General features: G+C 41.2%; 1 protein-coding gene across 1 annotated transcript in view; it reads left to right on the forward strand.

The window, feature by feature from the left end:
* The window catches only part of LOC104512214 (cytosolic phospholipase A2 epsilon-like), a 16,956-nt gene extending 3,080 nt beyond the window's left edge, over positions 1-13,876 (forward strand). Inside the window, exons 3-21 of the mRNA XM_010155106.1 lie at positions 442-514; positions 1,522-1,658; positions 2,059-2,190; positions 3,650-3,690; positions 4,403-4,445; positions 5,207-5,279; positions 5,484-5,653; positions 5,795-5,875; positions 6,432-6,469; positions 7,141-7,276; positions 7,685-7,821; positions 8,238-8,460; positions 9,144-9,258; positions 9,649-9,786; positions 11,008-11,115; positions 11,780-11,971; positions 12,419-12,585; positions 12,962-13,148; positions 13,668-13,876. Of these exons, the coding sequence (XP_010153408.1) occupies positions 442-514; positions 1,522-1,658; positions 2,059-2,190; positions 3,650-3,690; positions 4,403-4,445; positions 5,207-5,279; positions 5,484-5,653; positions 5,795-5,875; positions 6,432-6,469; positions 7,141-7,276; positions 7,685-7,821; positions 8,238-8,460; positions 9,144-9,258; positions 9,649-9,786; positions 11,008-11,115; positions 11,780-11,971; positions 12,419-12,585; positions 12,962-13,148; positions 13,668-13,876 (2,400 nt within the window). The remainder of the gene's footprint in view (positions 1-441; positions 515-1,521; positions 1,659-2,058; positions 2,191-3,649; positions 3,691-4,402; positions 4,446-5,206; positions 5,280-5,483; positions 5,654-5,794; positions 5,876-6,431; positions 6,470-7,140; positions 7,277-7,684; positions 7,822-8,237; positions 8,461-9,143; positions 9,259-9,648; positions 9,787-11,007; positions 11,116-11,779; positions 11,972-12,418; positions 12,586-12,961; positions 13,149-13,667) is intronic.
* Positions 13,877-14,852: the final 976 nt, after the last annotated feature.

The raw sequence follows: 14,852 nt of genomic DNA on the forward strand, positions 1-14,852 counted from the left end.
CATAGCCCAAGAGACTGAACACGTGTAATGACTGGATGGGAGGTGACTCCCAGGATAATTTTATCACTTGCAAGAAGCCTAAGTCAGATTTTCATTTTCTACCTTGGAAATTTAACAACTAAATCTCCCCAGCTGAGCCTGAATCTTACCACTTTGTGCTGCTAGATTTTAGTTAGAAAGTAATAAATCCTCTATGATAATATAAATCCACATATCATGCTGTAACAAGAGAGAAATCTTTCTGTCAATTACTTTATTTAGGTATTAGTAGGAAAATGTATGTGTTGGCCATTTCAGTCACATAGAAAAATGCAGCTAATTTGTTCATGATTTGGGAATTTCTCCCTCTTGATAAATTCGGTCTTATAAACATGCTATCTACCTTTAGCATTCATTCCTGTCTTTCGTATGTTTGGTTTTTCGGGGTTTTTTTCCCTGCAGATAGAGTCATCTCCGTGTTACTTACTGACTGTAAGAGTCATAAGAGCAAGAAATATCCACCAGGCAGATGTCTGTAAGTATCTGTATTGTTCTGTATGGTCTCCTTAACCTTCATGGTGTACTACCTAGTCCTGCTCCAAGAAAAAGTGCTTTCTAGATTTCTTCCATGGATGGAAAAGCCCTCTCACTGGCATGCTGGTTCCAGCAATGAACATAGTAGGTTGCTCTTCTTTGCATCAGCGCTGTTCTGTGCAGCTGTACCTATTGCACATATTTTTCTGCATCCCCAAAGGGAGCAGGAAATCTCTGCAAACTGTTGAAAGCAAGAAATGTGGAAAGATCTCTTGTGTTTTCTTTTGGAGTATATTTATGTAACAAACGACACAGACTGGTTGGGATAATGGAGCAAATACTGAAAATGGAGTAGCCTTATCTCAGATTTAGCTTGTACGCAAAGCATAAGGCTAAGAAATCCAAATTACCGTACCCTGATTCCCTGTGTACCAGCTGTCACAGATAAAACCCCATTAAATGTTGTTACATTTTGTATGTCCACTTCTGATGGCCTGCAAATGAAATGTAATAGAAAATTATAGCTTTACTTATGCAGAAATCAAGGAGCTGGGTGGTTTTGGTTGTGGTTCCACACACATCACCCCCACCCCCCACGCCCTATCTATGCCATCTATGTTTTGGGCTTTTTGTTAAAATTCTGTCTGGCTAAAGTAGAAGCTATCACTTTGTTTCCTTAACCTTGTAGATATAGACTGCTGTGGTTGTCCTGAATTATTTTATCCTGTGCTAAACTGATTGCTTGATGACATAGAAGGAGGAGAAAACCCTTTGGTTTTAATGCATTTATGATATCATTAATCACATTTATCCAGAGAAGAATCATGTCCCTCTTTTTTTTTTTTTCCTCCATGCCTATTACCTAAATTCTAATGTTTATGTTGGACAAATATGTCACCATGTATCACAGTGTCTCTCTTTGAAAGCAAAGCTCCATATTGTTTAACTCATTCTTTCTTCTAGAGCAAATCCTCATTTTAGATGTGTTTGTGTTTTTTTAACATACAGTAAGCCAGACGGATTGTTATGTGAGCCTGTGGCTGCCAACTGCTTCAGCCGACAAGTTTCAGACTAAAACCATCAAGAATTGTAAGGATCCAGTGTGGAATGAGACCTTCTACTTCAGGATCCAGAGTCAGGTCAAGGTACTGGGCTGGAACTTCTCTGTTAAACATAACCTAGGGAGCACTTGCCAGATTTTATCCTTTTGCAAAGGGGACAAAAGTAATTTTCTCAAAAGGCAAGGAAAAATGCAGAAAGATGTCAGAATAACACATACCCCTATGATGGTTTTCCATGCCATGAAAGACAAGTATCACTCTCAGCTACAGGTAGAATATGACCTTTGAGATGTCTGTGATTTCGTCTCACTCCCTCTCGTAGGCAGATGCCTACACGGAGTTGATTTCCTCTCCACCTCCTTCCCTTCCTCGTCCTTTTCATCCTCCCACTCCTCACAACAGCTGACTAAAACAACTGTCCCCAGGATCTCCTGCTTTGAATGAAACCTGACACATTCCTAAAATCTTTTGTTTCCCTCCCCAGAATGTGCTGGAGCTGGCGCTCTATGATAAGGACATGGTTACTCAAGATGACCACCTCTTCACGGTGTACTTCGATACAGCCAAACTTTCCCTGGGAGAGCAAGTTTTTATGCACTTCAAGTGTGATTCCCAGGTGAGGTCTGAAATAAGAAATGGAACAGGTTGGCAAGAAAATGTTTGTCTGCTTTTCTGTCTAAAATGTTATTTGCAAAATATTTCTTTTTTCCTTCTTCTGTATGAACTGCCCAGTCACATAAAAAGGAGTTGTTTTTTACTCTGCCATGGGAAAGCCTCTTCACACCTGCATCCACAGGCACACTGAAGGATTTGGTGTTGGTCACAGAGGCTCACAAACTTCAGGTGTCATTGCAAAATTATCATTTTGCTGAGCCTGCCCCATCGAGGATCAAGGAGTGTGCCCACGCCAGTACACGATGCTTTTTGACATAACTTGTTACTTAACCTAGTAATTAGGAAGTAATAACTCTGTGATCAGAACTAAGTGTGGAACCAGACTTGTTGCTAATTATGGACTGTGGCATAGATGTTTAAATAAGGTGTCTAAGTCATGACACTCAATTTGGCAAGAAGAAATATTCCTAGTTTGAGGGTCCAGGGAGGCCCTGAAAGTCACACGTCCCACCTCCCAGTACATTCTGTCTGTCCCTCTCCTTTTCCAGTTCTTTCCCAGTCTCTTGTGCATCTCTTATGCATCATTCAGTTGATTAATTACCTTGTCTACACACACCCAAACTCCACTCTGCAGTTCATTATCTTTAAATGCCCTACTTGACCATTTCTTTCTCTGCAAAATGCCAATGGAGCAGTGTGTAGACTTCCACTGCCCCTTGGTAAAATGGAAACAATGGGTTGTAACCCAGCTCATTACTGTCTGTGTGGTTACAGGTGCCATATCCAAGCCTTTCATTATTGCCTTTGCACAGCTACAGTAGTCAGAGCTCATACTCTTCAGGCCTTCGCAATTTCTTTTTTTTCCCTGTATTAATAATTTTTATGTCTTTAATGCAATAGGTAATTTGAGCAACTGAATAACCTACAGCATGGTCTTACTTCTCTGTTCATCATCCCTTCTGCCCTCACCTTTGTCTTCCTCTCTCCTTTGCTTTCTTCCTCCTAGGGATTATACTCTCCTCCACCACCCCACAGACCAGACTTTAATGTCAGATTTACCTCTGCTGCAATGCCCTCAACACGTTGCCAAACAAAGTGGTTATCCTCTTCTACAGCTGCTTTGCATGTCACCACTTCCCCTCCTTATACCTGAAGGTTTGGCTGCTCCCCTCAGCAGACCCTCTTTCTCTGTGCTGGCAGGCTCGGTCCGTCCCTCGTGTCCCAGCAGAAGCAAGCCAGCCAGCTACTTTCTTTGTTAAAAACTGCTGTCACAGCTATCCAGAAACTTACTATCTCAATAATCTTGAGGCTCAAGAAACATAGATGAGAGGTGGTAGATGCCTCTATTTTAAATGCTCTGCCAGTCACAGTGCGTGTGTACACATGTTGTGAGAGTGAGAACTTGCATTGTGAGAACTGCTAGTAGACTAGTGCCAAAAGTATTTTCCTTTATTTTCCAGAGACAAGAGGAGCTAGAGGTGGGATTTGCACTGGATGATATGTGAGTAAACATGAAATGCAACATAATCTGCCGCAAAAAGAAACAGCAATTCAGAGGCATGAAATAATCTAGTCTAATTGTCCAGAGTGCATCATTCCTTGATGATGCTGCTGATGAACTTGGTTTCCCAAGGAATCTGTGCTATGAGCTGTGTGACAAATGGCTGCACGCCAGGATGACCTCCCATGAACTTCAGGCACACAGGGAGAACACCCTAAAACCTTTTCTTTCCCTAGTGTAATGAATACTATTTAAGACCAGAATACTGGCACCACTGTTTTGTTACGCCTTTGTCTTTAAGATGAGGAGGGGGGTTCGCCTCCCTCCATAGCACAACATGGAATAACGCACTGCATTTTTGTTCTAGAGCCCTTCCTGTCCCATCCTCGGTCAAACTGCAACTTAAAAAAAAATGGATTATGTGAAACCATCTGCAGCTTGAGGCTCAGCATGAAGTTGTTACATGGTTTGGCCTCACAGTACCTTTTCTTTTTTGCTGAGCTCCAGGAGTGGATGAGCCAGTAGGATGATGATTATGCCTTGACAGAGTAAAGTGAGGAAACTTGTACCATGAGTCTCTTGGGACTTTTCTGTCAAATCCAATAGGCAGCTAAAAATAAGCAAGAGGAAAATCAGGAGAAGGGTGTGGCTCATGAATTACACTGTGGTTATGCTGAGTTATTAAAAATGTATTTTTCTTTCTGTTTCCTAGTTCAGGCCCTCCTGAAATCATCATTACTAATGGAGTACTAGTGGTGAGTGTTGTGCTTTGTCATCTTTCTTGTCCTGTTGCCACACTTGTTTCACTTGAATCACAGACATCAGGCCAACATACCCTCTGACTGAGCAAAGCCAGCACTGAAACACTGCGACTTTCCATGTCATCGTCTGCCTCCCAAGACATCCACGACATCCAAGACATGGCACCTGTGGAGAGGCTGCAGCTGGAACAGCCGGGAGTGGTCCCATGCTAGCATCCCTCTGGTATGGCAGAGGCAACACTTGGAAGTGGTTTAGGTCCAAGATATTGGTGCAGAAGTGAACCCACCCTTGGACATCACTCTTCCCAAACTCCCATATTGCCAGAGCAATGGGGTTTGTCCCATCCTAGGCACACATAATTTCCTGCATTCATAACTGCACATTTTACACAGGGACTTTATGGCCATGCCATTGTTCACTTATCTTTGTTTTTTCATTATTCTTGTTTAAATCAGTCCGCTGCATCTCTGTTGGGATCCTGGGAGTGCTGTTTTTTCCTTTGCCCTTACCTTCTCCCTTTACATGCTGTACCCACAGTCTTGCCCTGGCTGTGGCCAGATTCTCAGAAACCCATCCTGTCCTAGCCAGTATCTGAAATTGAAGTCATGGTTGAGAGAAAATGTTTTCCTCTGGACAAAGTGCACTGCCTGTATAGCACACATATCGTCATCAGTAAGAGTTTAGACTAGGAAACAGAACCTCAGACTGGAAAATTCCCAGCCATGAGGTATTTTATTATTTGTGTCTCCTACAGTCTCGCAAAATCTGCTCCTTGGAAGTTCAGGTGGTTGAGAAGAAGAAGAAAAATAAGAAGAAATCTTTATCAAGTGAGGTTATTTATCCATCAGCTATTTTTAAATCATGATCTTCTAATATTATGAATGCTTTATGTAAGAATTATGTAAGAATTAAAAAAAAAAGACAAAAAATCTGAAACATGAGAACAGCTTTGTGAAAGACCCTATAAGAACCTTTGTTTCCAATTTTGATGAGAAAACTACTCTGTGTCTGCTTTTGTGTCACTTCCTTAGAGAAAGAATTCTCCTTTAAAGTGCAAGGCTCTTATGAGGGCACCCAAGGCATTATGCTGGGATCTGATCCTGTCTTCAGCTCCTCCTCTCCTGCCAAATTCCACTATGCCAGATACAAGCAGCCAACGCTGGATTTTACACTACCGGGAAGGAAACGACCTCCCTCCTTTGTATGTTACAACTGGACTTCATAAAACTTAATAATGGCATGTAAAGTAACATGCACCCTAAGTAGTAATATTAATTTGCATTGTGGAAAGAGAGTAACTTTTCTTACAATGTAAACATGGATATACTTGTATTTTTTTCAGTGCTCCCATGTGTATGACACAGGCTCTCCAAACATGGAACTTCATTCTCTTCCAAGTGGAAAAAACATGATCTTAGCAGAGGTGAGTGCCTGCTCCTTTGTGAGCGTGATTGAGAAACCTGAGTGTGAAATTCTGTCCCTCTGATGATTGCCAGGCTACCTTCTGATGATGAAGCCTGCTGACAAAAATGCCACAATCTAACAGTGGTAGGTATTTAGGTGATAAGGCCAGGTTGTGCCTTGTCCTGTTTGAATGGGTGCGGGAATGTTGTGGGGTACAAGCCATAGAAAGGGAGCAGCAGATGCTGCTGTGTAGAATAGTAGTGTGCCTGCAGCCTGCCTGGCTGTCTGGGAGAGGTAAGGTAGAGGTGGGTAAGGTTTACATCAACATTACTTTTCTCTGTAAACAGCAGCGGTCCTCAGGCATTACATTCACTAGAAAACACTGTGGATTACTGAACAGCTTCCCTGACAGTAAACTGAAGTAGTTAATTCACATATGCTACTGGATCATTCAGAGCTCCTGATTTGTACCTGCATTGCTAGGATGGCACAAGCTAAAATTCCTCCTGGGACTACAGTGGAGGAGAGCTAAAGCAGGTTATCATGCTTATGCTGTTTGCATTCTTACTTTCCAGGGTGAAGGTTTCGATTTATATGCGAAGGCAGAAGACTGGTAAGACACTTGGCCACTCTTGGAGGCTAACTCGTCTTTAGCTGAACTTGCGTCACCCTTGGCTCTTTACTGGGGAGGAGACCCTCACAGTAGGACAGTGGGTTGTGTGATCAAGTGATGTGGAATTCACATGAGCTGAAAGCAAACTATATGTGTAAAATTAACAATACATGTAGACAATCCACACTGAGACATGAATAATGAAAAAGATGTGTAAAATAGAAGAAATAATATTACAAACCAATTATGCCAGTTAGTGTTATGTTCAGCACAGTCTTTAACCTTTTCCTTAACACTGTGTAAGTACAGCTGATCACCTGCTACTGCTGATGATGAAGTTGTTGCCTACTTCAAGACAAATGTGAGTTCTTCCTACAGCTCTCAGTGCAGGCTAAAGTATGAGAGAATCTGGCCAGCAGTTCTCTCAGAAATTATCTACAGGAATGTCTTTCCTTACGTTTTCTTTTGATAACTGCTCAGAAATTTAGCAGTCCCTTTTTCTATCATTCTTTCGTGCAGCACTGTACACCTGCTATGAAGTGTAGGAAAGGGTCTGCCTGTAAATGCGGCGCTTTGGGTATCATCCGTTTTATTTCCTTGTCCTGGAAACTCTGAGCTTGTCTACTACTAATAAAACAGAATATTTTTTGTTGTCTTGATCTCTGCTCCAGCCCAGATGACCTTGATGTGCGTTTAGGGTTTGACCTCTGCATGCAGGAGCAAGACTTTCTATGCAAAAGGCAGAAGTATGTTGCTCCTGCTCTGAAGAAGGTCCTCCAGCTGGAACAGGATCTGCTGGAACATGAGGTCTGTAGGGCAGACATTCAAAACAGCTAATGAGTGCTTAGAAGTGGGGCAATAACAACATAATGTGACCTCTTTTTTTCCCAGTTAATTTTTTTTCTGGTCTTTCCTGATCTTTAAACTTACGTACACTTCCAATGCTGCCCCATACCTCTAATCTCACCCTGCTGTTTGTGTCCTTTGCAGCTGCTATCCTAAATTTAACTCTTCTCCTATCCTAAATTTAACTCTTCTCCTTCATTGCAAGCCAGGCTCTATATTCCTTATATAGAAATATATATATAGGCTTCTTCCACAGTCTTTATCCTATGATTGTTATCCTTGTTGATAATCCTCCTCTCTTCAACCTGTGAGATTTCTTTTTAAATCTTGACTTTACAACTTTTACTTTTCTGTCTGTGTGTTGCACAGACCCCAGTGGTGGCCATCATGACCACAGGAGGTGGGATGAGATCTTTGACCGCTCTGTATGGCAGTCTGCGGGGGCTCAAGAAACTCAATCTCTTGGACTGTGCCACGTACCTGACTGGCTTGTCTGGTACTACGTGGTAAGTAGGACTGGGCAGCTCTTGGCTGGAGTCTTCCTGATGACACCAATGCGCTGAAGTAGGCTGGGGCTGACCTGCAGTAGTCTATGTATAATACCTTCTCAGCAGTCCTATTTTTTTGATCTTCTTCCAAAATTGACAGATTAAAGTATTTTCATGGGGGAAAGTCACATAATTTGCAACAGCATGAAAACAAGTGTTTTTCTAAGAACAGATTATGGAAAATTGCTCAAACCATTTTGACTGGGGTAATGACTGTGGCTTCAAAAGGAACACGGTAGCTTCTTAGGGAATTGAAGACATGCAATCTTTACTTAATTTCTAATCAAGAATTTAGAAACATCAAATGTAGCCATCATTTACATCAAACCTTGATGTGTTTTTTTACCTCCTCAATATATATTTCCTCTTCCTAGGACCATGTCAAACTTGTACAGAGATGCTGAGTGGTCACAAAAGGATCTCGACAAGCAAATCAGCGAGGCTCGAAAACATATGACAAAATGCAAAATAAACTCCCTTTCATTGAAGTATTTGAAGTATTACAAAAAGCAGCTGTGTCAACGGAAAAGAGAGGGCCACAAAACATCTTTTATAGATCTGTGGGGGCTTGTTCTGGAATCTTTGTTGCATGATGGGGTACAGTATGTCATAAAGCAGCATTTACAGTGGCTTACAATTTTCTGAAAATTAATTTCTGGAGAAGATATTTTCCTGTTTGTTCTGAGAGAAGTATTTTGTTAAGTGACTGTGTGTATGCAAATGCACAGCTGTTTCCAAAACACTTGGTGGTAGTCTTTTAAATATCCAGGCATGGTGGAAGTCAGCATTCTTGCTTCTGAGATTCTGGATATGTTTTTCTGAGAAAACTCCAAGATTAACATTCTGAAAAAATATTATATTTTAGGATTTTTTTGCATATATTACAAGTATTTTATTTAGAAATAGCAAAATTGTAGACATTATCTTAACACCTATGACAGGTATCAACAAAAGGACTTGCAGACTTTTGTGATATATGAGATGTCTTAGATAAACTTAAGCATTAAGCTGGTTTATACCTAAGTACTCTTCTTCATAATTTCCTCTCATTTTCATCCTAATGGGTCATCAAATACTCTGGCATCAGATTGGGTGCCTGCTGATATTTCAGTAAGAGAACACTTGCAACAATTTTGAAAAGTATGAAACAATTCAGTATTTAAGTCCAGCATGCATTATACATTAGGGGCAGACACTTTTCTGCCCTACAAGCTTAGATGCAGAAAAAACACTCCTGTGCTAATTTTTGTCTCAGTATAACCATATTTCTGGAATCACAGAAAGACAACCATAGACTCTCTGATCAGCAACGAGCCATTGATCGTGGTCAAAACCCACTGCCTATCTATACTGCAGTCAATGTCAAGAAGAACTATAGCACTCTGGATTTCAAAGGTAATTATGGGACTTCAGAGAGTCATTTGTCTTTATATTTAAGCTAGTAAATCCTGGGACAGTCTTTTTAGATAGTCTGAAAAAACCCCCCTCATTTAAAGACCAGAACCAGAGCTGATGTGTTTTGAAATAATGTCTTTGTGGTCAGGTAAAAGTTTGACTGTCTATGTAACAGACTCAAAAATATTCCAGAGACTTTTCATGTTCAAGAGTTTTCATTTGTACCAGGCTTATAACTCATTGCTATTGGTCTGAAATATTAAGACTTAACTGCAGAAATATTTTAAGTTTTAACTCCTTTGATTCCCATGATGGCAATATCACTTTTATCTACAGCTAAGAGGCTGTAGTAAAACACTTCGGTTTACTTCCTTGTGTTCCTTTTCACAGAATGGGTGGAGTTCACCCCTTACGAGGTGGGATTGCAAAAATATGGAGCTTTTGTTCGCGCTGAGGATTTTGGCAGTGAGTTCTTCATGGGTCGGTTGATGAAGAAGGTCCCCGAATCCCGGATTTGTTTCTTAGAAGGTAAACTCTTCAAAACATCTGAATTATTTCGAATTTTTTCCTTTTTTGCTTGGGATCAATATGAACTAAGAACTAATAAAGTACTGGTGCATGACTGACAGGGCAGTTTCACCAGATAGGGTAAATATCTCATCACTGAATTAAAACTTACTATAATGGATTCAGTTTACTGTAAAAAGAAAATTCAAAGTGGCAAACAAACAGTTATTAATTTTTAAAGATAGTTTTGAATAAAAATACAATATCACTTCCAGTCCAACAATAAAATTCAGGTCCCAGGGAATCTACAGTTGTGCTTGTGCTACCCCAGAAGAGTGAGCTCCAGACCTTCTTGCCTGTCTCGCAGGGAATCAGTAATTTTTGTGCTTTCTATAGCCAGTTTCCACAAGCCTTCATGCTGATTCTCCACTTCATCAGGGAGTGTTTGAGCATGCCAGGTCCCCCGTACTCTGTTTTGGCCACACGTCATTGGCTCCAGTTTCCACATTGCCTGAGCAAGCCTGGGAGGAAAACAGCATAATCATATCCAGAACCATTTTTGCTGTTGACTGAAGTGGAGCACGCAAACGTGTTTTCCAGATAAAGAGCCAAGCTATCAACTTGTGACTTGTTTGAGATGCAACCTTCTCCTCTACTGGCCACTTTGCTTAGAGTGAGGGACACAGTGCTATTTTACCCTAAACCTATGCTGCACGTGCTTACATTTGCATGTCCCAAACTAAAAAACAGTGAGAATTTGTGCCCTAATGGATAACCAAAGAAATTGTTTCTCAAGCTCCAAATGCGTGGTCAAAACATTACTCAATGTGTTAACAGGCTGATTCTCAAAAATGGGAGCCTACAAATGTTTGTAAGATCATGTTGTAGTTAGACCCTTATCAATATAATTCTCCATCAAATCTCTCAGACTGCAAACTTTCATCCTTTCTTTTTATATAATCCTTGTGATACTTTTTTTTTCTGAAAACCCACGCTCCTTAAATTATATTCATTCACAAAAATCTCATTACTTGTTAAAGTATATATCGAGCCCTAAGTACTACAAGACAAAAACTGGATACCAAAATAAGGCTCAAAAAGCAGCAGCCAAATAAAAATGGCACATCATCCATTTAAAACAAACTAAAGAAAAGCATAAACCTTGCAAATTTAATCTCATGATAACAGTTTTGCAATTCATGATGTGTGAATGTTTGTGATAGAAATTCTTTCTTTTTACAGGCATATGGAGTAGTTTATTTTCTTTGAATGTGTTATATATCTGGAATTTGTCCCATTCATCTGAAGATTTCTGGCACAGGTGGACTCAGGACAGAATCACCAATATAGGTAAATTATCATACTTCTTCCTTACTGTGCATTTATCCTTAGAAAGGGATAACGTTAGATAAGCCATCACACCCACCTACTACGTGAGATGTGCACAGTATGTTTTTTGGAGTGTTTCTTCAGAGTCCACTTTGCCTTTCTGGAAGGAATTGGATTCAAAGCCTCATAGTGCAAAGCATGATTGGATATTTTAAAAATCTCCTGTCCTGTGATCTATGTGCTCACAGAAGACTCAGCACTTAAGTTGGCAGATGAGTAAAATGTTCAGGAATAATAAGGTTGATCTGTAAATTATTAATAAAGCAAAAAAGATTTTGGCTACCTCAAGTAGGAGCTATTATAATACAAATAAGGAAAATAGATATATTTTCCAAAGTCTGCATTTGGTCTGTTCCACAAGTGTGTGCGTGTATCTGGTGCAGATTTTCATTGCTGCCTGATACTGGGTCTCATTTTTAATCCAAGTCTGGACTGTGTAAGGAAATGGTATTTGGCTGTTAAAAGTGGCATTTTATTTTTTTTTTCACTTGGTCACTTGTGTTTGAGCCTTTTCATCCTAGACTTTTTAAATAAAGAAAACACTGATTTTTATTACATACGTTGACATCTCAGGGGGGTGACTTTGCTGTAGGCAGGTAGAATTTAACATCCTTCCCCTGCACAGAAGAGGAACCCTTGCTACCGCTGAAGCTGCACGAGCTGAGGACTCGCCTGTTCACCCCTCCTGGCACCCTCGGCAGCACCCTTCGGAGCGCTCTCACTGACCGCCTCTGCATTGCCCAGGAGCACAACTTCCTAAAGGGCTTGCAGATGCATAACGACTACCTGGAGAACAAGCACTTTTGCAGATGGAAAGGTAACGGAAGACCTGTGTACACAGGGAGAGAATAAAAGAGCAGAACAAAATGAAAACACAGATTTGATACTGAACCCATTCTCCAAGGTTAGTGGCCATGTTTGGGCAGAATCAGTCAGTTGTGGCATACCGAGGTGTAGCACGGCGTAGTGTTGAGCTCCATGCCAATGGCTTGCTGGTGGCACATGCCTCCTGAGGCAGGGGCATCAGGTCCTGATGGTGGCTTTCCTCTTCTCTGTTTGGAGACACGCTCAGTGGGGAGGCATAAGAAACCCCCTTCGTGAACGTTGCCACTGGAGGTCCAAACTGCAGGTGGCTGGAGTTGGGAAGGCGGAAGAGAAAGGATACAGCCAATCTCCCTTCCCTGTGGTCATGGTGTAAGAGTGGAAAACAGGCTAACCAGTTTTGAACTATTGCACTTACAGCAAGAATATTCTTTCCTTTTAGATACCGTGTTGGACACGTTTCCCAACCAGCTGACACAATCAGAGGAATTTCTGTCTCTGGTAGATACAGGGTTTTTCATCAATACCAGCATCATGCCGCTTTTAAAACCAGAGAGAAAAGTGGATGTCATCCTGCATTTAAATTACAGTGCAGGATCCCAGATACAGGTGAGAGGAGTTGAAGCAGTCTCCGTTTCTTCTTCAACAGCTGTATACCTGGAAGTTTTTAACATTTAGGTGCTTTCTATATTGCTCCTACTAAAGGTCTTAACTACTAGCATTTTTAGCCTAATGCTGCAGTGTGATACTTCATTTATAGGCTGTACATACTCTCATTTGTTTTTCTTCTATCATAACGTTGTTTTGTGCTAAGAACTCAGGGAAAACATAAACCTTCTCTCCAGTGATGCAATGCTTTCCAATAGGGGCTTCAGAGCTTTCACACCGCTAGCTTGTAAAATGCCCCCTTTCTTACTGGACTCTAAGAAATCCCGAGCCCTGAAATCCTCTGTAAGTCTTAGTACTGTTCTGTTCATTGATCCAGGCTCTGGATCAGACCTGCAAGTACTGCTCGGAGCAGGGAATCCTTTTTCCCAGGGTGGATTTGAGTGAAGAAGACAGGAAGAACACGAAGGAGTGTTACCTCTTTGACGGTGCTGAGACTCCAGGAGCGCCAGTGCTGCTATTTTTCCCACTAATTAATGATACCTTCCAAAAATACAAAGCACCAGGTAAGTAATCAAACATGTTAAAAAGGTTGACACCATGGCTAGCCTATTAAAGGAACTATATACTTATACTATATACTATATACTGCAACCATTGATCTTCACTGTTGGCTCATTTCGGTACATAAACCTCTCAAAGTTACTTTTTTTACCATGCCAACTTTGATGCCATGGCTGTGCTGTTTCAACCCCCAGACTAGTTAGTTTGCAGTTAACCTTGATGAATCTATGTGAGCCACAAGTACACTTCAGAACTTCAGTGTAGATGTGTGTAAGAGGAATAATCATAATTTTTCTCCCCTCATTATGTGAAGCAACTGATATCCACCTGCACCAGGGACTGAGTTGCCAGTTTGAAAAATAATTATTTGTTTAAAAAAATAAATTAAACCCACAAAAATAATTTAGATTATGAACTCTCTCTGTGGAGAGACATCTCCTTTCCCTAATCTGTTAATGGTTTGCTTGCTTATGGCTAGAGTAACTCCCATCTCTCAGTGATTTGTCACTCCTTCCTCCTAGGTCAGAAGCGCTCAGAGTCAGAGATGGAAGATGGCAAAGTTGATCTCTATGGCCGCTGTTCTCCTTATTCAACATATTCAATTCAATACACTGAGCAAGCATATGACCGTCTGGTTCAGCTGGGGGAATACAACATCCTGAATAACAAAGACCTCATTATGCAGGCCTTGCACATAGCAGTGGCACGGAAAAGGCAAAAAAAGAAATAATGGCAGACAAGGCAGGATGACAAGAGACTGAACCTCCCTTAGGATCAGCCAGCAGGCTTCACAGGATTCCTGCTCACTAAATGGCGATCTTAGATGAACAAAGAGACTACAGAAAAATTTTTTTTCTCCAAAGAATTTCACTGGAGCAATTCATTGCAACTTAGTTACAACAGTGGACTACAAGTCATTGTTATGGTACAGAGTATGGGCAGCCACAAAGAAGAAGGTGCTGAGATGATAATGACCATGGTGCTAATTGCCTTGAGAAAGAGTTTGAAATGTTTCAGTCTAACACGTCCAGGGCAGACCGCATTAAAAGTGTAATTTATTAACTTGGCTTGTGTTTTGTGTTTGCAAGGTGATGGTGAGGCAAACAATAGCCTGTGGCATGGTTTGTGACTGGGACTATGGCAGATTGTAGACAAGTGTGCAGAGAAAGGAAGGCACATGTCCTATGGCATCCTGTTGGCACAGATCACCTCCAAGGGAGGCTTTGGATGGAGCCAGAGGAGACACAAGTCATGGGTACCAGATCAACCGAGAAGGCAAAAGATTGGCAACAAACTTCTCCATTTCCTGACTGCCAAGATCCTCTGTGCTCTTCCTCACTGCTTCTTGGCTACACATCCCTCTTCCCACTCGTGGTGTGAACAGTAGTATCATAGTAACTAGAAATACAAGCTGAACAGAACAAAGCTGCTCAGTTTAGCCCCCTCAAAACAGGAGCAAGGATGTGCAGGCCCTTGAATTCATTAGCTCCACCTGCCCTTGCAGTTGGCTGAGTCTTGCATGAGCTCAGCACCTGCAGAAATAGGAGGCACCCACACGAGGGAGAGAGGGCTTTACATGGTCTCGGTGCAAGAAGCAAGATTTTTTGTTTTTGCAGTAGGGCATCTAAAAAGGATATACTGTTCCACAAATGTTATTTTTCCTACTTGAGAAAGCAAAAATTTATTTTAACTATAGTGTTAGTGTT

The sequence above is a fragment of the Eurypyga helias genome, unplaced genomic scaffold (assembly GCF_000690775.1).
Source record: "Eurypyga helias isolate BGI_N326 unplaced genomic scaffold, ASM69077v1 scaffold46687, whole genome shotgun sequence".
NCBI classification, from domain to species: Eukaryota; Metazoa; Chordata; class Aves; order Eurypygiformes; family Eurypygidae; genus Eurypyga; species Eurypyga helias.